Source organism: Panthera leo, chromosome A3, assembly GCF_018350215.1.
Source record: "Panthera leo isolate Ple1 chromosome A3, P.leo_Ple1_pat1.1, whole genome shotgun sequence".
NCBI classification, from domain to species: domain Eukaryota; kingdom Metazoa; phylum Chordata; class Mammalia; order Carnivora; family Felidae; genus Panthera; species Panthera leo.
This window is the reverse complement of record NC_056681.1, coordinates 13780766-13806221: the sequence shown is the minus strand read 5'-3', so window position 1 is coordinate 13806221 and position 25456 is coordinate 13780766. Positions and strand designations below refer to the sequence as shown.

Sequence of the window (25456 nt, the reverse complement as noted above, 5' to 3'; positions counted from 1 at the left end):
ACCGGGGCCAGGCTGGCTCAGTAGGTAGTGCATGTGACTCTCAATCTCAGGGGCGTCGGTTCAAGCCCCGCGTGGGCATGGAGCCACTAACTAGATAAATAAAAGTAACTTGTCGCATAAATTACATGAAATTCGAATTTTTTAGTGTCCGTAGTAGAGTGTTACTGGCACAAAACCACAGGCTCTCATTTATTTGCTGTCTATGGCTGCATTTGTACTACAAGGGTAGGGTCGAATAGCTGCCAACAAGAGACCATACGTGGCCCTCAAAGCCCAAAACATGGACTATCTGGTCCTTTACAGAAAACCTTTGCAAACCCCCCCACCCCCTCCTTTCAGAAGAAAATCCTGTCTCTGAACAGGGCTGGCAGAGCCCTAGGTGGGCCGGTCCCCTGTTCTCTGAGCTCATCTCAAGAGACTTCCCTCCTTCCCTGTGTTGTGGCAACACCAGCCTCCTTTTCTCAGCTCGTCCAGTACTTTCCAGGCTACTTCCCACCTCAGGTCCTTGCCCCTCCCACCTGGAACGCCTTCATTCGCAACAAAGAAGCGCCTTATGTCTTTGCCGGCTTATTTTTTATCTGTAGACAAAGGCAGGGACTTTGTGTATCTATTCACCAGTATTCCCTGGGCCAGCACAGGCCTGGAGAGTAGTAGTTGCTCAATAAGTATTTGTGCACGGACTCGCATTTTCTTCTTAACACAAGATCTACACAACATCTCCAGCAGATCCACCATGGCCCTAATTTGGTTTTGCACAATCAGGTAGAACGGTATGAAGTTACAATTTGTACATGAATTTAAAAAGTCGCACTACTGAAACCGGTAATTTCATCCATGGCGATATGTAGAAATATAAATCAACTAATTCGCCCCTTCAACTGTTTACTGCACTCCAGCCACCCTGGCCCACTTTGGAGTCCTCAAAATGTGCTGGTTGTCTCCTGCCAAATAGAGCCCACCCCTCATGGACCTTTGCACATGCTCTTTCACTTTGGGTCCAGGACCAAATGTCTCCTCCTCCAGGAGGGCCCCTGGGGTCACATCTTGTCGCAACAGTGGTTTCATTACCTTCCCAGCACTTAGCAGCACATTCAAAAACTAGGTGTTGTGTTCGCTTTTCAAGGAAACTTGTCGTTTTCTTATCCGCTGTCGTGACCCCAGCATCTAGAGCTGGTCTCGCATTGGGGAATCACTCAATGTTTGCTCACTTGAGTGAATTCAATCACTTGATCTCCTGTACATACTTTTTAAGTAGTTTGCTTAAGACCGGGTACAAAAAGATGCCCAATACGTACTTGCTAAGTAATTGGAGTGACTTCTGTGGGCTTTGGCCTCCTCCTACAGCCACCCCTGCCTCCATCACCCTCCTCATTGTCATGACAACATCATCAGCACCAGCACGGCACTTTGGGAGCCTTCCCAGGTCAGGCATCGTTCTGAGCACATTTTATGTATTAATTAGCTCGGCCAAGAGCTCTGTGAACCAGGTACTACTCCCGCCTTCATTTTACAGATGAGGAAACTGAAGCACAGAAAGATTAAGGTAAATTGACCCGTCTGAAAAAGCAAGACGTTCATAAGAAAAACGAAGTCCAAGCCCTCTCGGCCTCTAAAATTCCAAGAAAGGACTACTTTGGACAAAGGGGACCAAAACAGACAGGAAACGCCAAGGCAATCAGGAACCGATTTAGCAACAACAACAAAAAGACACCAAGGACAAAGAAATCTCAGACTCGGGGCGGACTTGACCAAAACTCAACTCCCAGGAGCTCTCAGGTCACCAATCTCCCTCCCGGGTATTTTCCTTTGCAGCTCTGAAGCCCCCAACCTGGGCGTCACCCTTGACCTCTCCCTCTCCCAGCTCCCACCCCGGAGCCTTGCGGGATTTACCTTCGCAGCCTCTTCCACTGCCGACTCCGGCCGCGTAGCTCCATTCTGCAGAGCTCGTGGCCAGCTCCAGAGCCACCATTATCTGTTATCTGGGCAGGAAGGGAACAGCCTCCCACCAGCCCCAGGCCCCAGTCTGATCCCATCCCCCACCCGAAGCAGCCCGAGGGAGCTTTTGAAATTTCAATTTGGGCCCGGACACACACCCCTCCCCACCCCCACTTGTAAACCCCTTCAAAGGTTTGCCATTGTTCTCAGGCGAAAGTCTCGAATTCTTAACTGAGCTTTAGGGGGCCTGCAGGATTCCCTTCTGCAGCTTCCTCTCAGGTCTCTGACTTCCGGCCAGATCCCAGCCTGCTTGGAAGGCTCTTGAAGCCAGGCTGGCGCGTTCCAAATCCTGACCCTGCCACTCACTCACTGTGTGACCTTGTGCAAGTAACTTAACCTCTCTGGACCTATAAAACGTGGATAACACCTCCCAGAGTGTCCTCAGAATTAAATTAGTTCCTGTATGGGGCGCCCGGGCGGGTCAGTCATTAAGCATTCGGCTCAGGTCCTGAGTTTGAGCCCCACGTTGGGCTCAGAGCTGCCTGCTTGGGATCCTCTCTCTCTCTTCCGCCCTTACCTTGCTCTCTCTCACTCTCTGTCAAAATAAATAAACTTAAAAAAAATAATTAAATTAGTTCCTGTAGTAAAAGAAATTATCTGGCGGAGTTTGGCTCAGCTATCACTGCTATTATCAGGAACTCCTACTCATTCAAAATCCAGTACAAAATTAATTTCAGGGTAGGCTTCATGGGCCCACTTCCCAAATGAATCAGACACTCCTACCTTTCTGTATGTTGCCCTCGTGGTGTTCGTGGCATCATCATTTAATACCTAATACGTGTTTAATAACTGAGTTTATATTCCTATGATTGATTTCTTACTTACTGTCTGTTTTGTCCAATCCCGTATCTCTCTGGCATAGAGCAGGTGCTCAAAAGTAATTTGGTGAATGCTGAAGGGGAAATGGCTGGATGAGTCAACTACCAGGATGCCCAGATCGCTAATTTTCAAGTCAAAGAAATTAGGAAAGCTGAACTTTCATGAGGATGCAAGAAAACTGCAGCCTGGTGGGGGTATCTGGGTTACGAAAGGAAGCGACAGTGATTGACAAGTGAAATTGGGTGTGGCCCATAGGAGCTGCCCCCAGGCCCTGCTCAGGCTATACCACAAGGTGTCCCTTTGGAACCAGAGCTGCTGAGGAGTCAAAGTCCCCTGGCTGATGTGGCGGGCTACCCTGGGACACGTGGCTGCAGAAACCGCCTGGTTGCTAAGCCTTCCCGGCATTGTCCCTTCTCGCTGCTCTTACCCACCCGTTCCGTGCACCAGCCCCAGGAGCAGACTTACCCTGATGCCTCTAGTCCTGGGTTTACCCCAGGCCTCCACCGGCTTGACATCAGAAGCCCTGTAGAGTGGCCAGACTTAGCAAATAAAAATACAGGGTGCCCAGTTAAATTTGAATTTCAAATGAATGAACAATTTTCTAGTCTAAGTATACCCTGTGTTTAATCTGGCATCCCTAAGGCTCTGGCCCTATCAAACCCTCCCCAGCAGTGTCTGCTCTCAGTTAACTTTCTGTTTTGGAGCCCTGAGCTCTGGAAGGGCTCCTGAGCCCCCCTCCTTCCCTGAGCCTCTCCAGTGTGTTTCTGCCTCTGGGTTAGGGAATTAACAGTATCAGCCATGTAGGGAGGGGTTAGATACTACAGGTCTGGCAACCTAACCAGTAAAGGGGTGTCTCAGTCGGTTGAGTGTCCGACTTCCGCTCAGGTCACGATCTCACGGTTTGTGAGTTCGAGCCCCGCGTCGGGCTCTGTGCTGACAGCTCGGATCCCGGAGCCTGCTTCCGATTCTGTGTCTTCCTCTCTCTCCGCCCCTCCCCTGCTCATGTTCTGTCTCTCTCTCTCAAAAATAAATAATAAACATTAAAAAAGAAACCAGAGGGAAACAAAAGAACAACGAGTATGGCCATTCTTCTCCTCCGTTTTTCTGGACTCCATCTCCTAGGGTCCTCACCACAAACCCTTCTCAGTTACGCAGCAAGGATGAGTGAACCCATTTTACAGAGGAGAAATTCAGGCGGAGGGCCCATAAGCAAAGCCCCCAGTCTTTAGGATTCTCAGGCTAAAGCTCTTCTTGAATCTGTATCAGATGTGAATGTGCAGTAGGCTAGAAGCTACAGAAGGACAGGGACCTGTCTTTGGTTTTGGTGGTGGACCCATGGAGCCCAACACGGTGCCTGGCCCTTAGTGGCCACTGGATACCTGTTTATGGAACGAATGAATACAAACCCAGCAGAGTCTCCACGATATAAGAGGGCGAACGCTCTTGTGCGCTCTCTCCGTCTCCCCCTTCCTCTCTCTCTCTCTCTCTCTCTCTCTCTCTCTCTCTCCCTCTCTCTCTCTCTCTCTCTCTCTCTCCATGTTCTGGGTCTTGAGCCCAGGTCTGCCTCCCTGTGTTTTCTCCACAACACCAACTGTATGGAAGGCGGGGAGGGGGGTGGTTACGCTTAAGCAGCTTCCTGGTTTTTCCTCGGAGATGAAGCAAAATGACAAAACGGAGCTTCAAAAGGAAAGAAACATGACCAGGGAATGTCAAAACAGCCTCGCTAGTTGTTTTCTTGCTGGGGAGAATGGACTTCAAGAACTCAATGCAACACCGTTGCATTCGGTAGTCATTAAACAGCTGCCATACCTTCCCATTTGCTGGCAAATCGCCCTGAAACAAAAAGGGAATAAATGAATACCCAGGAGAAAAGGATTTTCCAGGGTATCTGAGGAGATGTGTTAAATCCAACCCAGAGAACCCCATGAGAATATGGAGCCACAGGACGGACTTGCTGATGACCTCCCTTGGAGAATCAGTCACCAGGGAAACAGGCACCTGCTAGGCCTGTTCGTAGTTGCCCCCACCTGGACCTGAAGCCCGACATGAGCGTTGGGAGTCTGACTCAGGGAATTATTTTCTATTTCCCACTGATGTTTTCTTTTATCGGTGGTAGGGATGAGATGGCCATGAGGGGTGGTATAAAAGTTGAGAGTTTGAGACCCATTGAATCAGGACCTGGGCTCTTTGTAACTAACCGGAAGTGACCGGCAGCCATTTTCAGTAAGTTCTCACCTTTGGGATGCTTCCCCCATAACCAATGCCAGCCTGGTCACGGGTCTCAGTCTGACCAGTGGGCATTGCTGTGTGGACTTCCCCTAACAGGCTCTGCTGGAGAGGCCCTTCAGCTTCTCAGAGAGGCCTTATCCGGAGATGGCCAGCCCCACCCAGCAGTCTACGACGTCACGCTGTTGTACCCAGCACAGCGGTTATCAGCAATCACATCACGTCCTCGTCCTATTTATTGACTTGGCTCTCAGTCTCCCAGCTGGGCCATCAGCACCAAAGACCGGATGCTGCCTGACTAGTTCTCTCTGGACCCCCAGCCCCTCAGCAGGCACCAAGGCAGGATGAATACTAGTAATTAAATAATGACTGCCTGCTAACTATGCCTGCTAACAGCTTTCAGATTTTTTTTCATAGATGAAGCCATTGAACCCTCACAGCATTGTGAGACAGGTAGCTTGATTAAGATGCTTTGCACTGGCTGTTCCCTCTCCTTGGAATGCCCTTCCCTCAGATGTCCACAGGACTCACCCCCTATCTTCATTCAGGACTCTGCTCAAATGTCACCCACTCAGAAGCCTTCCCTCGCGCCCTCCCGAAAGCAGCACCCTCACTCCCATACCCTGCTGTTAGGGATTGAACTGTGTTCCCCCCAAAAAAGGGATGTTCAACACCCCAGTAGCTCAGAATGGGGCCATTTTGAAAATAGGATCTTTACAGAGGTAATCAAGTGAGAATGGGGTCATGCGGGTGACCTAATCCAATATGACTGCTGTCTTTTTGAAAAATTTTTTTAAATGTTTATTTTTGAGAGAGAGAGACAGAGCATGAACAGGGGAGGGTCAGAGAGAGAGGGAGACACAGAATCCGAAACAAGCTCCAGGCTCTGAGCAGCCAGCACAGAGTCCAACGCGGGGCTCGAACTCACGGACCGTGAGATCACGACCTGAGCCGAAGTTGGACGCTTAACCGACTGAGCCACCCAGGCGCCCCTGACTGCTGTCTTTACATAATAAAGAAATTTGGACACAAAGACAGACAGGCACAGAAGAAAGACAATGTGAAGAGTCGCCAAGGAAGTCATGTGAAGACACAACATTGGAGTGAAGTATCTAGAAGCTAAGGAAAGCCAAAATTGCCTGAAAACCAGCAGCAGCTAGAAAGAGGCTAGAGCTCTACAGGTTTAGGACGAGCAGCGTCCAGCCCACAGTTTGGTTCCAGACTTCTGGCCTCTAGAGCTGTGTGGGACCCAATAAATCTCTGCTGTTTCAAAACACCCAGTTTGGCCCAGTTTGCAGTACTTTGTTACGACAGTCTTAGGACACAGATACACCTGCTCTATTTTCCTTTCTTGCTCTGATCACCACCTGCCACTGAATGTATTCATTCATCTATTTGCTCCCAGCGCCCACAAGGAACACCAGTTTCAAGATTTGCGCATCTGTTACAAGGCCTGGCATTTACGTGTTCCTTCAAGAAATGTTTATTGAGTGTCTACTATGTGCCAGCTCCTGCTGTAACTGGGGGGGATGCAGCTGTGAGTGTGATAGACAAACACAAAGATCCTTGGCTTTTTAAAGCTAATGGTCTAGTTAGAAGAGATAGATACTAGGGAGGCCTGGGTGGCTCAGTCACTTAAGCGACCGACTTCAGCTCAGGTCATGATCTCGAGGTTTGTGAGTTCCAGCCCGGTGTCGGGCTCTGTGCTGACCGCTCGGAGCCTGGAGCCTGTTTCAGATTCTGTGTCTCCCCTTCTCTCTGCCCCTCCCCCGCTCCCACTCTGTCTCTCTTGGTCTCAAAATCAAAGGAACATTAAAAAAATTTTTTAAAAAGCGACAGATAATAAACAAAAAATGGTGGCGAGCACTGTGGAGAAAAATATAGCAGGAAGGGAGGTGGGGAGTTTGGGGCGGGCGGCGGTGATAATCAGGGTAGACAGAGGCCGCCTCCGGAGGGAGGTGACAGCTGAGTCAAGACCTGAACAAGGTGAGGGAGGAGGCATGGGGGTGTCTGAGGAGCTCATTGCAGAGAGGGCAGTGGTTCCCAACCTGGGCGATTTTGACCCACAGACGACGTTTGGCAATTTCTGGAGCTCTGGAGGTGAGCGTCGATCGTCGCACAGTCCACAGCCCGAGGGGCCAAGGGGTCCGGCGGTGAGAAGCCTCGTCCTGAGGGTCTCCTGTGCGGGGGTGTGTGGGGGGGAGTTGGGTGCTGGAGGAACCTCAGGGAGCTTGCTGTGCCGGAAGGTTTGGTTCCCTGGGAGGAGACAGCGGTGGCTGAAGTCAGAGGCACCGAGGAACGGGAGGGTCTTTTAGGCTGTTTTAAGGAGCTCCGTTTTTATCCCAAATAAGACAGGAAATCACTGGAAGCTTCTCAGCAAAGAAAGACAGGCCGACATGTTCTAAATGGTTAACGTGGCAGTGGGGTTGGAAACAGATGGACCGAGGCGGGGACAAGGGCCGACTGGGGAGACCAGCGAGCAGGGGGTTGGAATATTCCAGGCCTGAGGTGAAGGTGGCTGGCTCGGGGAGAGGGTGGAGGCTGTGAGGTGGGAAGAAGGGGAGAGATTCTGGATCTCCTTGGAAAGTTCAGCTGACAGGGTTTGTGTGGGTGGGAGAGGCATGGGTGGCTTTAGGGGTTTCTGGCAGCTGGGAGCACAGAGGTGGGGTCAGCTGGGACAGAACAGCTGTAGGAGGGCAGTGGGGACAGAACATGGGAGGGGATGACGAACCAGTAGTCGTCCAGGTGCAGCTGTCCCGGAGGCAGTTGGGTAATGGAGTTCAGAGGGAGTTTGCGCTGAAGGCATAAATATCAGCATAGAGAGGGTATTGAGAGCCACAGTACAGGGGTGCCTGGCTGGCTCAGTAGTTAGAGCATGCAACTCTTGATCTCAGAGCTCAGAGTTCAAGCCCCATGTTGGGTATAGTTGCTTAAAATAAAATCTAAGAAAGAAGGAAAGGAAGGAAGGAAGGAAGGAAGGGCCACAATACAAACATATCACTTAGAACTGGGGGTTCTAGGGACAAGAGGATGGTCCAAGGGCCAATATCTAGGGCCCCCCATAGCTAGAATGTTTGGCTACAGTAAGCCAACAAAGATGACAAGAAGTTCCCAGGGACGTGGGAGGAGAACCAGGACAGGGGTGTCCTAGAACCTAGGAAGAAAGTGCCTGAAGGGCGAAGGCATGACCACCTGTCAAATGCTCCTGACTGGTCAGGTTGGATGAGGCCTGAGTGCTGACCACCGGACCTAGGAATATGGCGGTCACTGGCGAATAGGTCATTAACACGCAGAAGCAGGCGATAAACCTTTGTTGATGGGATGTCTCAGATGACCTCAAAAGATTGCCACTCTAAGGCACGCGAAAGGAGCAGAGGAAGGTTTGGGTTCAGGTCTGGCCCAGGCATTTTTTAATTGTGTGACCTTGGACAAGTTCCTGTCTGCCCCAGTGACCCCCAACAGTGTCAGGGTAAATGAGATCATGAAAAGTAAAGAGCTTCTCAGCCTTGAACACTGTGAAGTACCTTATAAGGGCCAGGGGTGATTGTTGCCAACTGAGCATTTATGCGAGACTCTCAAGGTCGGTCAGCTTCTGCTGACATCATTCCACAGAGAACAGATTGAGAATTCTCAACCTTTCAAGAATGGTGCATCCTGTTAATACAAGGTCTGAACTTTACTGCTTCCTGACAAAGAGAGAATGCATAGAGTATATTAATTGAACATTTATTGTGAATAGGAAATGCATGTACACTGTAAAGAATTACAATACAGAACTTTTTTTAAAGTACAGAAATTTAGGGCGCCTGGGTGGCTCAGTCGGTTGAGCGTCCCACTTCGGCTCAGGTCATGATCTCGCGGTCCGTGAGTTCGAGCCCCGCGTCGGGCTCTGTGCTGACAGCTCGAAGCCTGGAGCCGGCTTTGGATTCTCTGTCTTCCTCTCTCTCCCCTCCCCACCCCACCCCTCCCCGCCCCACTCACACTCTGTCTCTCTCTCAAAAATAAATAAACATTAAAAAAATTTTACTAAAAAAAAATAATAAAATGTGACATTATTGTCACGTTACTAATGTGCACGCTTCTCGGCTATGTATGCGAGAAGCTACGTGAAGGCGATTTTTTAGGGGTTTCATTTTGTGTGCGTTGGGATGGGGCAGATTTTGGCTGAGTACTCGAGGAGGAAGCCCCCCAGCCTGAGGCTGGGCATTCTAAGGAACAGATGGGCCCTCCTTCTGATAGAACTGGGGCCCTCCTGCTGGTAAGACAGCAGGAGGGACAAGATTTAACCATTCATTAGCAGGAGGGATAGACCTAGAGTCTAACGGGGAGAGATGAAGTCAGATGTCAATAGGAGAATTGAATTACAAAGCTGGAGAACAAAAAGGCTAGCAGTGGTAGCAGATTCAGAATGCTCCTTTTTATTTTTTTAATTTTTTTTTAACGTTTTATTTATTTTTGAGACAGGAAGAGACAGAGCATGAACAGGGGAGGGTCAGAGAGAGAGAGACACAGAATCCGAAACAGGCTCCGGGCTCTGAGCGGTCAGCCCAGAGCCCGACGCGGGGCTCGAACTCACGGACCATGAGATCATGACCCGAGCCGAAGTCGGCTGCCCAACCGACTGAGCCACCCAGGCGCCCAAAGAATACTCTTTTTTAATAAGATACTGGGTGAGCTTGGATGTCCAGGTTTATAGCAAGGGTAACATGTGTTTTACTCTCCAGCAGCCAGGCGCTGGGCAAAGCATCGTCGGCTCATGTAAATGTCAGAATGATCCCCTAAGATTGGAGCCATTGTTGTCTCTATTTAAAGATGGGGGGGGCGCCGGGGTGGCTCAGTCGGTTGGGCGTCCGACTTCCGGCTCAGGTCACGATCTCGCGGTCCGCGAGTTCGAGCCCCGCGTCGGGCTCTGGGCTGACGGCTCGGAGCCTGGAGCCTGCTTCCGATTCTGTGTCTCCCTCTCTCTCGGCCCCTCCCCCATTCATGCTGTGTCTCTCTCTGTCTCAAAAATAAATAAACGTTAAAAAAATTTAAAAAAAAATAAAATAAAATAAAGATGGGGAAACCGAGGCTCAGAAAGGTTCATCCAGTGTCACCCAGCAAGTAAAAGGCAGAATCAGGCTGTGAATGCTGTTCTCGCTGACGCCAAGGGGCAGGGCGTGGGCGCTCAAGTGGCCAGAGGTGGAAACATTTCCTGCCTGAGAGTCTGTGCCCTGCTGCAGGGACGAACCTTGGTGGTCTTACCCTAAGGGAAATAAGCCAGACACAGAAGGACTAATGCCGTATGACCCCACTTCTAGGAGGTCTTTAGGCAAATTCACAGCCACAGAAAGTAGAAGGGTGATTACCAAGGCCTGGAGGAAAGGGGGAATGGGGGGCTAGTGTCTCAGGGGTGTGGAGTTTCCTTTTGGAAAGGTGCAAAAGCTCTGGAGAAGGACAGTCGTGATGGCGGTGAAACAATATGAACGTACTTAATCCACGGAACTGTATACTTAAAATGGTAAAAATTGTAAATTTATGTTACGTATGTTCTACCACAATTACAAAAGAAGCCCGGGTGGGGGGATGGGTGAAATAGGTGGAGGGGGTTAAGAGGTACAAACCTCCAGGTATAACATAAATGAGTCACCCGGATGCAAAGCACAGCATAGGGAATACAGTCAACACTATTGTAACAACCTCGTACGGTGACCGATGGTGACCATACGTAATTGCAATGAGCATTTTGGGATGTGCACAAATGTCAATTCACTAGGTTGTGCACCTGAAACTAGCTAGTTCTGTAATATTGTGTGTCAAGTATAGTTCAATTAAAAAAAATAAGCCTGAGTCAGCCTTGCCTCTTTTCTGTGTGTGTGACTGTGCCCCCCCCCCACACCCCCAACAGACCCTAAGGCCTCACTTCGACTTTTTTCTTTTTTAAGATTTTATTTATTTATTTTTTAATGTTTATTTTTGAGAGGGAGAGAGAGACAAAGTGAGCAGGGGAAGGGGCAGAGAGAGAGGGAGACAGAATCCGAAGCAGGCTCCAGCTCTGAGCTGTCAGCACGGAGCCCGATGCTGGGCTTGAACTCATGAACTGTAAGATCATGAGCTGAGCTGAAGATGGAAGCTTAACCGACTGAGCCCCCAGGTACTCTTGTTTATTTATTTATTTATTTATTACTTATTTATTTTAAATTTTTAATGTTTACTTATTATTGAGAGACAGAGAGACACAGAGCGTGAGCAGGGGAGGGGTAGAGAGAGGAGGAGACCCAGAATCTGAAACAGGCTCCAGGCTCTGAGCTGTCAGCACGGAGCCCAACGCGGGGCTCGAACTCACAAACTGTGAGATCATGACCTGAGCTGAGCTAAGGTCAGAAGCTTAACCGACTGAGCCCCCCAGGCGCCCCTCCCGGCTCTCACTTCTGAATAAACTGGAGTCCAGCTTCTCCTGGGAGTCCTCCCTGCACCCTGTGGAACAGGAGCCCCAGCCACCCCAGATATCTCCACCTGCTGGGTGGCCCAGCCAGTCTGCCTGGCAGACCCACCTTCGCTTCTACCCCTGGTCAGGCCACAGTCTGTTCTCCACGACAGGTGATCATCAGAGCTCCTCCCTCCTTGGCTCAGAATCCTCCTGGGGCTCCCGCCCCACTTGGGGTGAGGTCTGAGTCTTACCCACGACTCTGGAGTCAGTGATGGGGATGTTTCAGAACTAGGTGCAGCGGCCGGTGCACAGCACCGGGAACATACTACGTGCCACTGAATTGCTCTCTTCAAATGGTGAATGTTATGTTGACTTTCACATCAATAAATTATTCACAAAAAATTTTCGAAAGCTGACTGCAGCCCGGCTAAACTACCAAGATTTTGCAGTGTAAACGGGGAGCCATTTAACCTAGAATTCTAAAAAGAACCAGACGGTAATAAACCCCTCGAGAATGAAGTTTGCACTGATTAAGAAACACACCATTTTTTTTTTCTTAAGTAAGCTCTATAACCAATGTGGGGCTTGAAGTCAAGACCCTGAGATCAAGAGTCCCATGGTGTACCAACTGAGCAGGCCAGGCGCCCCAGAAACAGAACCCATCAGCATGACCCCCGGGGCCCTACACAGTCTGTGCCCCCAAGCCCTACTCTCTGAGCTCAACTCCCTCCCACCCTCTCCAGCTCACCCTGCACCTCTCTCTGTCTGTCTTTACATCACAACCCCTGGGGCCCCAGGGCCTTTGCACTGGTCACTCGCTCTCTTGGCTTCTCTTCCCTTCCCTCATACGCTTCTAGACATCCCTGCCCTCACTTCGTTACGTCTCTGCCCAAGTGTCACCTCCCTGACCACTCACTCTGTTTACAACAGCACCCCCCGACCCCTACCCCGACCCCTACCCTATCATTCTACTGTCTCACCTGTTTTGCTTCTCTCCATATACTCACAGCTATGGGCTGGACGGCATTCCCTCCCCAACTCACATGTTGAAGTCCTAACTCCAGTATTTGTACATGCGACTTTATTTGAAGAGAGGGTCTTTACAGAGGTCAGCACGTTAAAAGGACCTGTGTCCTTATCAGCAGAAGACATTCGGACACAGGGACTGACACATAGGGAAAGACAATGTGCAGAAGAGACGGCTGTGTGCAGGCCGAGGAGAGAGGCCTGGGACGCGTCCTTCCCTGAGCGCCCTCAGAAGGAAACAGCTTTGCCAACAGACACATTGATCTTGGACTTCTCGTCTGTTACAAGGGTGAGACGGTTCATCTCTGAGGCTTCAGCCACCTGGTCTGTGGCACCAAGCGAAGGCACTTGTCACGACCTGTCCTGCACTGTATCTGGGTACTGTCTGTCCCCTCACCTGCTCCACGGGCCTCAGGGATTTCTCCCTGTTTCCATCACTGCTGTGGCCCCAGGGCCGAGGTCGGTGTATGGCAGGTTGCAGGGGTGGGGGGCGGGTATGTGTTTCTACAAGTGTTGAATTTCTGGGGCAGTAGCCTGTCGGGGGCAAGGGAGCCGTAGGGGAGCCGTGAAAAATGGGGGACAGGGCGGGGAAACCATGTGGGCTTATTCCTGTCTGGTCTCTGTATCCTCCGAATACATAGAACTCTGTGACGTTTTACAGGGGAGAGAATCGAGGTTCAGAGAGGGGAAGTGTAGGAGCTAATTAACGACCCTCAAAGATATCAGAACTGGTAAATGTTACCTTATCTGGAAAAGGGGCCTTTGCAGGCGTGATTCAGCTAAGGGTCTTGAGATGGGGAGACTGCCTGGAAGGACTCCCCGCAGCCGGTGGGTCCTGGGTGAAATCTCACGGATCCTTCCTTGTAAGAGAAAGGTAGTGGGGGCTTTGAGGACAGAAGAGAAGGCAATGTGGCCATGGAGGCAAAGACCGGAATGATGTGGCCACAGGCCAAGGAAGCTGGAAGGAGCAAGGAACGGGAAGGAATTCTCACGGAGCACGGACCTGCTCCGTGGCACTGATTTTGGGTCTCTGGGCTCCAGGACCGTGAGAGAATAAATTTCTGTTATTTTCAGGCCAAAGAAAAATGAAAAGCAATGCAGCCCCGAATAAGAAGTCTGAGAATCTTCCCCGTCTTCCGCGCCAACCCTGGACAGACCCACCGTCTTCTCTGGCCGGGACTTCCACACACGGCTCCCTTCCCGGTCCACTGATGTCCATCCATGTCCCCCAGCCACGGTACCTTCTCCATGTGCAGTCAGAGCCACCCTACGGTCATGTCTTCTCTCACCTGAAAACCCTTCGAAGCTTTCTCACTGCACTTGGGGGTTTCTTCCAAATTCTTTTTTTTTTTTTTTAAAGTAACCTCTACACCCAACATGGGGCTTCAACTCACGAGGACCCTGAGATCAAGAGTCACATGCTCTGCCGGCTGAGTCAGCCAGGTGTCCTGGATCTCTTCCAAAATTCCTAAGGCATCCTGCAAGGCCCAGCCTCCTCGGGGTCCGGATCTGAAATGCTTGCAGGGGCCCCCTACAGGGTAAGGAGCGAGTCAGGCTGCACTGCAGAGGTCAAAACCAAACCTACGGCCCTACTCCCACTCCCACTGTTCTTACTCAGAAATGTGGGCCGAAGATGGCCAGACCTTATGATTTTTGCAAAGTCTGGAAGTCCAGATTTTTATGGAAAACCACTTTAAAAACACAACCCACAACACTAAAGTTAGTCCATGTTTAAAACCCATGGAACAGGCAAAAATCTGCAGAGCTGCTCCATGGACTGTGTCCGGCCCATGAACCACTGGTTCTTGACCTTGGGGCCAGCTACTGTGAGTCCTGCTGGCCTCTCTCAGACTGCCGTGTCTCCAGCTACTTTCAGTTTCAATTTTAGTTCCTGAAACTGGGCCCAGGCTGCTTCCGTCTGCGTGGCCTTCTGGCTCTTTGCTTTGAATAATGCTGCACTTGGCTTCCCTTTGAGCCTGGCTACTACTGACTCATCCACTTCTTTTTTTAAAACATTTTATTAAAAAAATTTTTTTTTCTTAATGTAATCTCTACCCCCAACATGGGGCTGGAACTCATGACCCTGAGATCAGGAGTCACGTGCTCTACCGACTGAGCCAGCCAGGAACCCCCGATTCATGTACTTAACTTCAGTGCTATTATCCCAGAAGGGCCTTCTCTGGCCGCCCCCCAACTAGGTTAGCAACACCACCCGTCCCCAAGTTTTAGTCACCCTTTACTCCTTTTCTTTTTCTTCCTAGTTCTTACCTCCTTTGTTGAGAATAGATTCACGGGGGAGATCATTGGTGGAATGTCATTCTGCCCATCCCAGGCCCTCTGAAGTGCACAGACCTAGGATGCCTGGCTGGCTCAGTTGGTAAAGCATGAGACTCTTGATCTCGGGGTCGTGAGTTCGAGCCCCAACATGCGGTGTAGAGTTTACTTAAAAAATTGAACAAAACCCCCCTAATTAAATAAATAAATTAGGGGCACGGACTTGGCTGAGCACAGACCCCATGTGTGGCACACATACCTCGGATCTGTGTGGCCGCGTGACTAAGGTGTGGCCAGAAGGAGAGGTGATCTGACATCACAGGACCAGAAGGTGGCAGAGCTGGACTGGAATCTAGGGCTGTCTGATTCTTCCGGGCGGGGCTGCTGCTTCCCTGGATAAGGGAGGAGCTGAGAACCTGTGCGGATTCCCTCCGGGGGCCGCTGGGTCCTCGCCTGCTTGAGTGTCTCCAGGCTGGAACCAGGACGAAGGGATGGCCTGGCACCGACTACACAGACGAACCTGACACCCCGCGGAGAGTGAAGCAAGAAGATGGAAGGGACGGGACGCCTGGGTGGCTCAGCCGGTTGGGCGTGCACCTTCGGCTCCGGCCATGATCTCAGGGTTCATGAGTTCGAGCCCCACGCGGGCTCTGTGCTGGCAGCTCAGCGCCTGGAACCTGTTTTGGATTCTGCTTCTCCCTTTGTCTCTGCCCCTCCCCCGCTCGCACTCTGTCTCTGTCTCTCTCTCAAAAACAAACATAAAAAAGTTCAAAAATGAATGAACATCAGGGCGCCTGGGTGGCTCAGTCAGTTAAGCGGCCGACTTCGGCTCAGGTCACGCTCTCACGGTTTGTGAGTTCGAGCCCTGCGTCCGGCTCTGTGCTGACAGCTGGGAACTTGGAGCCTGCTTCCGATTCTGCGTCTCCCTCTCTCTCTCTCTCTGCCCCTCCCCCACTCATGCTCTGTATGTCTCTCTCTCTCTCAAAAATAAACATTTAAGAAAATAAAAAAAAAAAAAAAAAGGAAGATGGAAGGGACTGAGTGAGGCACTGAGTCACCCTGCACAGGGACCCTGAGGCAGGGCTCCCGGTCAGGCTAGACTGAAATCAACATGCCTTCCTGCTCTTGGGCTAAGACAAGTCCGTGAGTCAGCCACCTGCTCCAGAAAATACTGCCCATAGCTTACTTATCAAGGTTAATAAGTTGCTCCTCAAGGCTCCCTTTCAGGACCCTGTGCTCACCAGTCCAAAGCTATTGGGTCCCTGCCTTACAAGACCTGTCTCACAAGCACCCAGTTCTAGGCCTCCAAACCCTGTGGGTGTCCTCCCCTGCCTTCCCCCTCCTGAGACACCAGGGACTGTCTCCAGGTACTTTTGCTTGAACAACAGGTTTTTCTAGCGACTGTTGGGAGCAAAAGGGCTGACATTCCAATGTCTGTTTCAGGGCAGCCTGGCTTTTGCTCTTCTGGAGCTACCTGACTTAGAAACATATCCGGGCAAGTTGATGCTCATGTCGGCCTATTAAGCATAAATCATACACCGTAAAAGTGTCCTGAGAAACCCCTTCTCGACCCCGCATTTGAGAGTGGATACTGCGTCTCAGCTGGTCCCACTCTGCCAGCTCCCCCTTTTCCACAGGAACAAAAGAACTATTTCTTTGAGCTCTAGATGAAGCCGTTGTTTAGCGGTAAATTGAATGCAAAACGCACAGCTCTGACTTTTAATCCTCAGGCTCACCTGGGAAGGTGTGGCCGGGGGCGACCGACTCCTCCTGGTTTGCCTGGGAGAGTTTTGGTGTGGGGTGGTTGTTTTTTTTTTTAAGATTCTAGTTTTGAGTGATCTCTACACCCAACGTGGGGCTTGAACTCCCAAGCCTGACACTGAGAGTCGTGTGCTCTGACTGAGCCAGCCAGGAGCCCCTGTTTCAGGTTTTTATCTTTTAATTATTTTAATTACGTTTTATGTCTTAAAAGTTTATTTCTGAGAGAGAGAGAGAGAGAGTGGGGAGCACGGGGGAGGAGACAGAGAGAGAGGGAGAGAAAGAACCCCAAGCAGGCTCCACTCTGTCAGCACGAGAACCCGACGCAGGGCTTGAACTCACGAACCATGAGATCACGACCTGAGCCGAAACTAAGAGTCGGGTGCCTCACTGACCGAGCCACCCAGACACCCCTGTTTCCATTTTTTCAAACTGAACATCCCACATCCTAAGAACCCCTCGGTCCCAGAACGGTTGGTCAGCCTATAAAAGGGTATCTCTGGGAGAGGCACACTGGGACCAAGACTGACCCAGGGACCACCGGGGATAAGAGTCCTTGACTCCCTTCCTTGCAGCCACATGCTCGAGTGGGTTGGTGGACAGACTCCGTTAGAAAATTTCTATCGGTGCAGAATGGGCAGAATAGTCCTGGAAGGAGGCACAGGAAGGTGCCTTCCGGGGATGAGAGCCTGGGTTGTGGGTTTCAGGCAAGGAAGGGACACTTTACTCTTTGCTCTTTTGATGCCTTTGGGTTTTTACTATGCAGATGTACGCCTGCTTAGGAAAATGCACCTATTTAGAAATAAAATGTTATTTAACACCCTTTTCTTTGCGGAAGGTGCACATCTATGCGTTTGGGTAAGTCAAAGGGACTCAGCATGAGGGTTCCCTCCTTTGTCTCTGTAACTACACTCAACCTGCATGTGAATTCTCCAAGTTAATGTGCTTTTCTCTACATTTCTTGAGTGCAGACATGGGCTACGGGATACCTTTGTTTTCTCCATAGTCCCCCTGAACTCACATCTACGTCCTTAGTGCTAACTGCTCCCTGATTTATTTCTTTGAAAAGTTTGCCTTGGGGCGCCTGGGTGGCTCAGTCCCTTAGGCATCTGACTTTGGCTCAGGTCATGATCTCAGGGTTCATGGGTTTGAGCCCCACATCCGGCTCCGTGCCGACAGCATGGACCCTGGACCCTGCGTGGGCTTCTGTGTCTCCCCCTCTCTGCCCCTCCCCCGCGTGTGCCCCCAGGGGCTCTCTCTCAAAAATAAACAAATAAACAAAAGAAAAGTTTGCCTTAAAGGCCCAGAATCTAAACTTCTTCCAGTGCCTATACAACAAGCCCACTGTAAATTGCTTATTAATAATTAACTCACCTCCCTGGCATGCATTTATATGTTTAGACATTAATTCGTTCTCTGCTTAAGGAGAAGACAATTCTGTTGCTGTAAGAAGTTGTAGGTTTTTGGTAAGTCCGCCTGGGCTGGCCCCTCCCTCCTTCAGAGACCTGCTAGAGACTCAGAAGGCAGCCTCTTGAGCAAGGCTGGGACAGGGGGAGGCCAGCAAGGCCCAGGGCCCCACATTTAAGGAGGACAGGTGCGGGCTCTCAGGCACGCACTCTGGACTCGTGAGTGTCTCCTTAAATGCTGGTTCTGGAAGCCTCGGAGGGGCGGGGGACAGGTACTAGCCCTACTTTTCAGTAGAGGGCTGATGAATCCTGGCTCTGTGACTGACCAGGAGGTGGGCAGGTGCAGTGATATTTAATGTCCCAGAGTCCCTGGGTCTTCAGCTACGAGGTGGGGTTCTTGGTGAGGATTAGGGGCCCTCCAGCATACTGCAAACGCCCCCCTCTTTGCTGTCCCTTTTACCCTTTCTGCCCAGGGCCAAGCCCCAGGCCAGGTGCTTTCTGTAGTTTATTTCTTCCTAACTGACACGGGAGAAAACGAAGAACCAGGCTGGGAGGGCAGCAGAGGCTCTGAAGCCAGGCCTCTCTGACCCTCATTACCCAAACACCGGAGGCTTTATTATAAACGGCAAGATGATGCTTTCAGTGCGGTGCTGTTCAGTCCTCACTGGGCATCCGTATCACCTGAGGAATCTTTAAAAGCACAGATGCTTCCCCAAATCCTGGATTAATTGGTCTGGGGACAGGACTAGGCACCGATACGCTTTTTAAGGAGCTCAGCTGATTCGAATGTGCGGCCAGGTTGAGAATCGGCGTTCTTGGAACTAAAAGCTTTAGATTAGCTCTAAAGAGAACTTGAAGGGGCATTTACAAAAAATTTTAAAACAACGTTTTATTTATTTTTGAGAGGCAGAGGGTGAGCAGGGGAGGGGCAGAGAGACAGGGAGACACAGAATGTGAAGCAGGCTCCAGGCTCTGAGCTGTCAGCACAGAGCCCAGTGCAGGGCTTGAACTCATGAATCATGAGATTATGACCTGAGCCGAAATCCAATGCTTAACCAAATGAGCCACCCAGATGTCCCATCAAAGGGGGCATTTTTTAAAAGATTGTATTTTATTTGTTATTTATTTATTTTTTTGCTGTTTATTTTTGAGAGAGAGAGAGAGAGAGAGAGAGCGAGCACATGCTCAAACAGGGTTCAGGGCAGAGAGAGAGAAAGGCACAGAATCTGAAACAGGCTCCAGTCTCTGAGCTGTCAGCACAGAGCCCAACATAGGGCCTGAACTCATGAACCATGAGATCATGACCTGAGTCAAAATCGGATGCTCAACCGACTGAGCCACCCAGGTGCCCCTAAGATTTTATTTTTTAATTTTTTTTTAACGTTTATTTATTTTTGAGACAGAGAGAGACAGAGCATGAATGGGCGAAGGTCAGAGAGAGAGGGAGACACAGAATCTGAAACAGGCTCCAGGCTCCGAGCTGTCAGCACACAGCCCGACGCGGGGCTCGAACTCACGGACCGCGAGATCATGACCTGAGCCGAAGTCGGATGCCCAACCGACTGAGCCACCCAGGCGCCCCTCTAAGATTTTATTTTTAAGTCATCTCTATGCATAACGTGGGGCTCAAACTCAGAATCCTGAGATCAAAAGTGGAATGCTCCAATGACTGGGCCAGCGGGGTGCCCCTCAAAGGGGGCGTTTCTGAATTTCAGCTACTAAAGAGTGGTGCGTGTGTGTATACACACTTCACCACCAACTCAGGATTGTAGCTTTGCAGCCGGTGAGACAATGTGGGTTTCCCCAACCCCCCCAGTCCCAGCTCTACTCCTCAACAGCTATGCATTGGGGGAAATCTCGTTACCTCCCTAAATCCACCTGAGCACTCTCCGAAACACCTTAAGCACTGATCGAGGGACACAGGGTGGAGCTTAATCAAAACGTCTGAGTTGGGGAGCAGGGGGGTGCGGGTCAGGGCTGGGTAGGGCTGAGAATCTGCATCCCCCGCAAATTCCCAGGGGCCGCTGCCGATGGTCCAGGGGAAACACTTTGAGAACCGCTGCTGTGAGCTGATCGTAATTAACAACCCTGATGAGGTTCACCAAGGCCCCATTTCAGATCAATCCTCAGTGCCTGCCAGCTGCCTCTCATGGCATCCTCACAGCAGTGGGGTCTCATCATCACCATTATTTCTCGGAGGTGATGACGCAGGCTCCCAAGCGCGAAAAGGCCGCGTCCAGGGTCACCACAGGCCAAAAGCGGCGGAAGTGTGGGTTTAACCAGAACTAGAGGCAGGACAGGACCTGTGCAGTCGACTTCCTGGCAGACACCACAGCAAGCTCTCCGACCACCTGCTTGAGCTCGCATCCAAAACCACGCTGCACACCCCGGGCTGCAGCCGCCAGAAGCCTTCCTGCCTCCCACGCGGGGAACACCAGCGCCTCGCAGAGAGCCTGCGTTCGCCTCCGTGGAGGCCTGGCGCCCCCTGGTGGCCGTTCGGGGAACAGCGCCGCGCCGCCCAGGCTGGGCGCTCTGCTGTCTTGAGTGAGTCATCGGCATTCTTCGGCCTCCTTACTAACATGGAAAATATTATTCAGTCCATTCCTTCCTCAGAAAGAACTCCGGGTGTTGAAAAGGGGTGGGGACTTTAGAACTGAGGAATGTAAAGGAAGGGCGGTGGACCGGGCCCTGGGGAGCTCAGGGGGCTGGGGTAAAAGGGTAAAGATGGGGAAAGCACAGCTGAGAACAATCCGGGCTTTCACCTTTTGACCTTCCCAAGATTCCTGCTGAGGAATTTCCAGAACCCAACCTCCAGGAGCAGTTGCAAAAGGCCGGTGTGTTGCCTCCGTGCCTGTGCCTGCTTCCAGAGCTGGTCCATTTCTTCTTTCATTTATTCACTCAATGGGTATATAGTTTTGAATTTTCTTTTTTCTTTTTTAAAATTTACATCCAAATTAGCATCCAGTGCAACAGTGATTTCAGGAGTAGATTCCTCAGGGCCCCTTCCCCATTTAGACCACCCCCCCCATAACCCCTCCAGTAACCCTCCGTTTGTTCTCCATATTTATGAGTCTCTTCTGTTTTGTCCCCCTCCCTGTTTTTAGATTATTTTTGTTTCCCTTCCCTTGTGTTTATCTGTTCTGTGCCTTAAAGTCCTCATATGAATGAGGTCCTATGATATTTGTCTTTCTCTGACTAATTTCACTTAGCCTAATACCCTCCAGTTCCATCCACGTGGTTGCAAAAGGCAAGATTTCATTCTTTTCGGTTGTCAAGTAAAACTCCATTGTATATATATACGACATCTTCTTTATCCATTCATCCGTCGATGGACATTTGGGCTCTTTTCATACTTTGGCTATTGTCGATAGTGCTGCTATAAACATGGGGGTGCATGTGCCCCTTCGAAACAGCACACCTGTATCCCGTGGATAAATACCTAGCAGTGCAATTCAATGGATATTTTTTTTTTAATTTTTTTACATTTATTTATTTTTGAGACAGAGAGAGAGCATGAACAGGGGAGGGTCAGAGAAAGAGGGAGACACAGAATCTGAAACAGGCTCCAGGCTCTGAGCTGTCAGCACAGAGCCCGATGCGGGGCTCAAACCCACGGAGTGTGAGATCATGACCTGAGCCGAAGTCGGACGCTTAACCGACTGAGCCACCCAGGCGCCCCTCAATGGATATTTTTAAGAGCCTACTATGTGCCTGCACTTTTCTAGGTGCTGGGGATACAGAAATAAACACAACAGACAGGATCCCTGCCTCCGTGGATGCTTTCCCACCAGAGAATGAATGAATGAATGAACACATGGAGGAAAATGAGAAAAGGGGGTGGGGACCTCAAAGGGAAGATGACATTTAAGCAAAAACTTGAGGGAGGCGAGGGAAAGAGGCAGATATCTGGGGGAAGGACATTCCAGGAAGACAGAATGGTAAGAGCAAAGGCCCTGGGGCAGGAGCCAGTATGTATGTTGGAGCACATGGACCAGGTTCTTGAAAATAAGGTGGGATCTATTTTATATTAGCTGGGATCGACTTGTTCTGTTATTAATTACACTAGACCGACTCACTGTCAAAACCAAATCCTTATTTCAGCCTGATCAGGGCGGGTTGAGGAGAGCACAGGAGGTGGGAAAGGGTGAGTTAGTAGCAATAAACAAGGCTTGGAGAGAGTTTACTTTAAAAAAGAGGAGAGGGGCACTTGGCTGGCTCCTGCGGTAGAGCATGCGACTCATGGTCTCAGGGTCATGAGTTCAAGCCTGTTTTGGGGGTAGAGTTTCCTTAAAAACAAAACAAAACAAAACAAACCCTAAAAACAGGAAGGGGTCCAAATGGATAAGAAATACTAAGACTCATGTGCATGTTGACTTTGAATGGCCATAGGTTTTGGGTCCTGAAACTGCTCGCTGTTTTCTTTCTTTCTTTCTTTCTTTCTTTCTTTCTTTCTTTCTTTCTTTCTTTCTTTCTTCTTTTTCTTTCTTTCTTTCTTTCTTTCTTCCTCTCTTTCTCTTTCTCTTTCTCTCTTTCTTTCTTTCTTTTCTCTCTTTCTCTTTCTCTCTTTCTTTCTTTCTTTCTCTCTTTCTTTCTCTCCTTCTCTCTCTCTTTTTCTTTTAAGTGTTTTATTTATTTATTTTTGGGGGGGAGGTCAGAGAGAGGTGAGAGACAATCCCCAGCAGGCCCTGCACGGTCAGCCCAGAGCCTGACATGAGGTTTGATCTCACGAACCACAAGATCATGACCTAAGCCTACCAGCGTCTGTGTCTCCATCTGCTTGTGCAGTGGCTCCTGGGAGGATTGCCTCCAGTGACACTTCTGTCTCCTCAGTGTCCTTGACCTCTGCCGTGGGGTCTGAATAGCCAGGCCCGAGCTGTAGCAGCGTCTGAGTGCCATGCTGTCGCCCTCCCGTGCTGCACGTGGTTCTGGAGGCTCTGAAGGCAGGAGAGCAAGGGCACTGGAGCGTCCTTGTCAGGCCCACCAACCCTAAGGCCAAGGGGGAGATTGCGTAAAAATAAAATCTTGTATTTAAGCGGAGCTTGGAGGATGAAGAAGGAGCTGGCCACATGAAGGCTCTGGACAAAGTCTCTCAAGCAACATGCCTCCGGAAGGGAATTTGAAAAACCAAGATGGCGGGGGCGGGGGGGGGGGTGCAGCTAGACTGATTGGAGTACAATGAAGGAAGCCGAGAATGGATGAGGTGAAATCCGAGGCCAGGGGCAAATCGTGGAGGATCTTGAAGGCCCTGGAGAAGAGTTCGGGTCTTATCCTGGTTGTTTGGGAACACCCATGGCGAATTTTAAGTAAGGGTCTCTGGCGTGGCTGGAGTTTTCAGATTCACCTAATTGCTGGGTGGACAGGCATTCACAGTGGAGCCAGAGTGGAGGCAGGGAGACCAAGCGATGGTGGGTGGTGGAGAGCGGGATGGGAGCCAAAGCCCACAGGGATGCTACTCCTGGATGGGAAATGAGAGAAAACAGAAACCGAGAGCTGCTCCCTACTTTTGTGCTTATCGAAGCCCAATAGAAGGGAGCAGATTTTGGCGGGGCAAGAGGCAATCAAAGATTCCGTTCTGCACCATTGGCAATGGCTAGAGATGCTACTCTACAGATCTGGACGCGCTCAGGGGACAGGAGACATAACTGGGGACGTCATCAGCTTTGAGATGCCATTTAAAATCTTGATACTGGGGGCGCCTGGGTGGCTTAGTTGGTCGAGCGCCGACTCCGGCTCACAATCTCATGGTTTGTGAGTTCAAGTCCCGCATCAGGATCTCTGCTGTCAGCGAGGAGCCTGCTTCAGAACCTCTGTCCCCCTCTTTGTGCCTCCCCTGCTCCTGTTCTCTCTCCAAAATAAATGAACGTTTAAAAAAGAAATAAAAGTAAACTCCTGATACTGAACAAGATCCTCTAGAAAGAGGGCGGTTCCCAGGGCGCCTGAGTGGTTCAGTCAGTGAAGCAAGTGTCCAACTCCTGACGGCTTTTATGTATATATGTATAATGTGTGTGTGTGTGTGTATATGTATACATGTACATGTGTGTGTATATATGCGCATATTGTGTATATGTATACGTGTACATACGTATACGTGTATATGTGTGTATATATACACGTATATGTATATACACGTATATATATGTATACATATATACTCATATAGATATATGTATACATATATATATACATACACATATATATTTTTAGGGAAGAGAAGGCTTTATTGATAAATAAGTTACAATGAAATAGATAGAGTGATGGTTTGTTGGGGAATAAAAACTCAAGCAGAATCTCGGTCTCTCTCCAGCCTGGCTCTAGCCTTCAGCTTACAGGTCAATGTGGATGAGGAGGCCTGTGTGCACATGCTGGGCCTTCTGGGCCCTTGGGGGCCTCTGTCTTCCTGGCCAGGCGTTCAGGCACTGTCTTAGACCCACCACCCCTAAGAGGAGCAGCAGCCTTGACTCTGGGCCCCACGTTGGCCCCTTGGGCAACAGCCTCTTTAGGGACCTCGCTTTCCTTCTGTTTGGCTGGAGAAGCGTCACTAATCTTGCCCTTGGGAACCGTGGATTCTGAACTCTGACTCCTAGCTTTTGTGTTCATGTGGGTCTCACCGTCTGGCTTCTCCTTGTGCCTTTGACCTTGGACTTCCCACTGGAGCCAGGGGCACTAGGAAGGGTCTGGCTGGCCTTGTCGGGCTGCTGGGAGGCCTTCCTGGCCTCACTCAGTCTTGCCTCTTGGTCTTTGGTCTGGCTGCCTTGCTTGGGAGCCTTCTCGGCTGCACCTGGTTTGGGAGAAACCTCGTGCTCACTTCTCCTGGCTTCATGGGTCCCCTTTTCACCTCACCTGGGTTGGGAGGGTCCTTCTTTGCCTCCGTTGGTTGTTTGGGGCCCTTCTCCTTGGCCTCACCAGGCCTCCTGGGGGCTGTCATGGTGGATGTCTTCCCTGGTTGGACTTTCCTTTTGTGCTTGGGAACTCAGTTAAGCTGCCAGAGGCCCCAGCATGGGGCTCGAACTCACGACCCCAAGATCAAGAGTTGCACACTCCACCGACTGAGCCAACCAGGTGCCCCCCAATAAATCTTTATAAAAAAAGAAAAGGGGGTTCCTGGGTGGCTAAGTTGGTTGAGCATCCTACTTCGACTCAGATCATGATCTTGCAGTTAATGGGTTTGAGCCTTGTGTCGGGCTCTGTGCTGACAGCTCAGAGCCAGGATGTTGCTTTGGATTCTGTGTCTCCCTCTCTCTCTCTCTCTCTCTCTCTCTCTCTCTCTGCCCCTCCCCTACTCATGCTCTGTCTCTCTCTCTCTCTCTCTCAGAAATAATCATTAAAATATTTATTTATTTAATTTATTTAAATTTACATCCCATTAGTTAGCACATAGTGCAACAATGATTTCAGGAGTAGATTCCTTAGTGCCCCTTCCCCATTTAGCCCATCCCCCCCTCCCACAACCCCTCCCGTAACCCTCTGTTTGTTCTCCATATTTATGAGTCTCTTCTGTTTTGTCCCCCTCCCTGTTTTTTATATTAATTTTGCTTCCATTCCC

General features: G+C 50.3%; 2 protein-coding genes across 7 annotated transcripts in view; both read right to left on the bottom strand.

Moving 5' to 3' along the window:
- The window catches only part of ZMYND8 (zinc finger MYND-type containing 8), a 135275-nt gene extending 133327 nt beyond the window's left edge, over positions 1-1948 (bottom strand). For 4 of the 6 annotated variants that reach the window (XM_042930770.1, XM_042930754.1, XM_042930759.1 and 1 more), the window contains exon 1: positions 1891-1909. Coding sequence is in view for 2 of the 6 variants with exons in the window: in XM_042930767.1 (XP_042786701.1) it covers positions 1891-1934 (44 nt within the window). In the remaining 4 variants the exon portion in view is untranslated. Of the gene's footprint in view, positions 1-1890 lie in introns of all 6 variants that reach the window. The other 2 variants (XM_042930767.1, XM_042930768.1) reach the window with 1 other exon arrangement.
- A 5723-nt stretch (positions 1949-7671) lies between these two features.
- Positions 7672-24838, bottom strand: LOC122214824 (histone H1.8-like). The gene is given in 4 exon segments (XM_042930067.1): positions 7672-7836; positions 24277-24429; positions 24522-24713; positions 24716-24838. Coding segments are annotated over 4 exon segments (633 nt in total).
- Between the last annotated feature and the right edge of the window lie 618 nt (positions 24839-25456).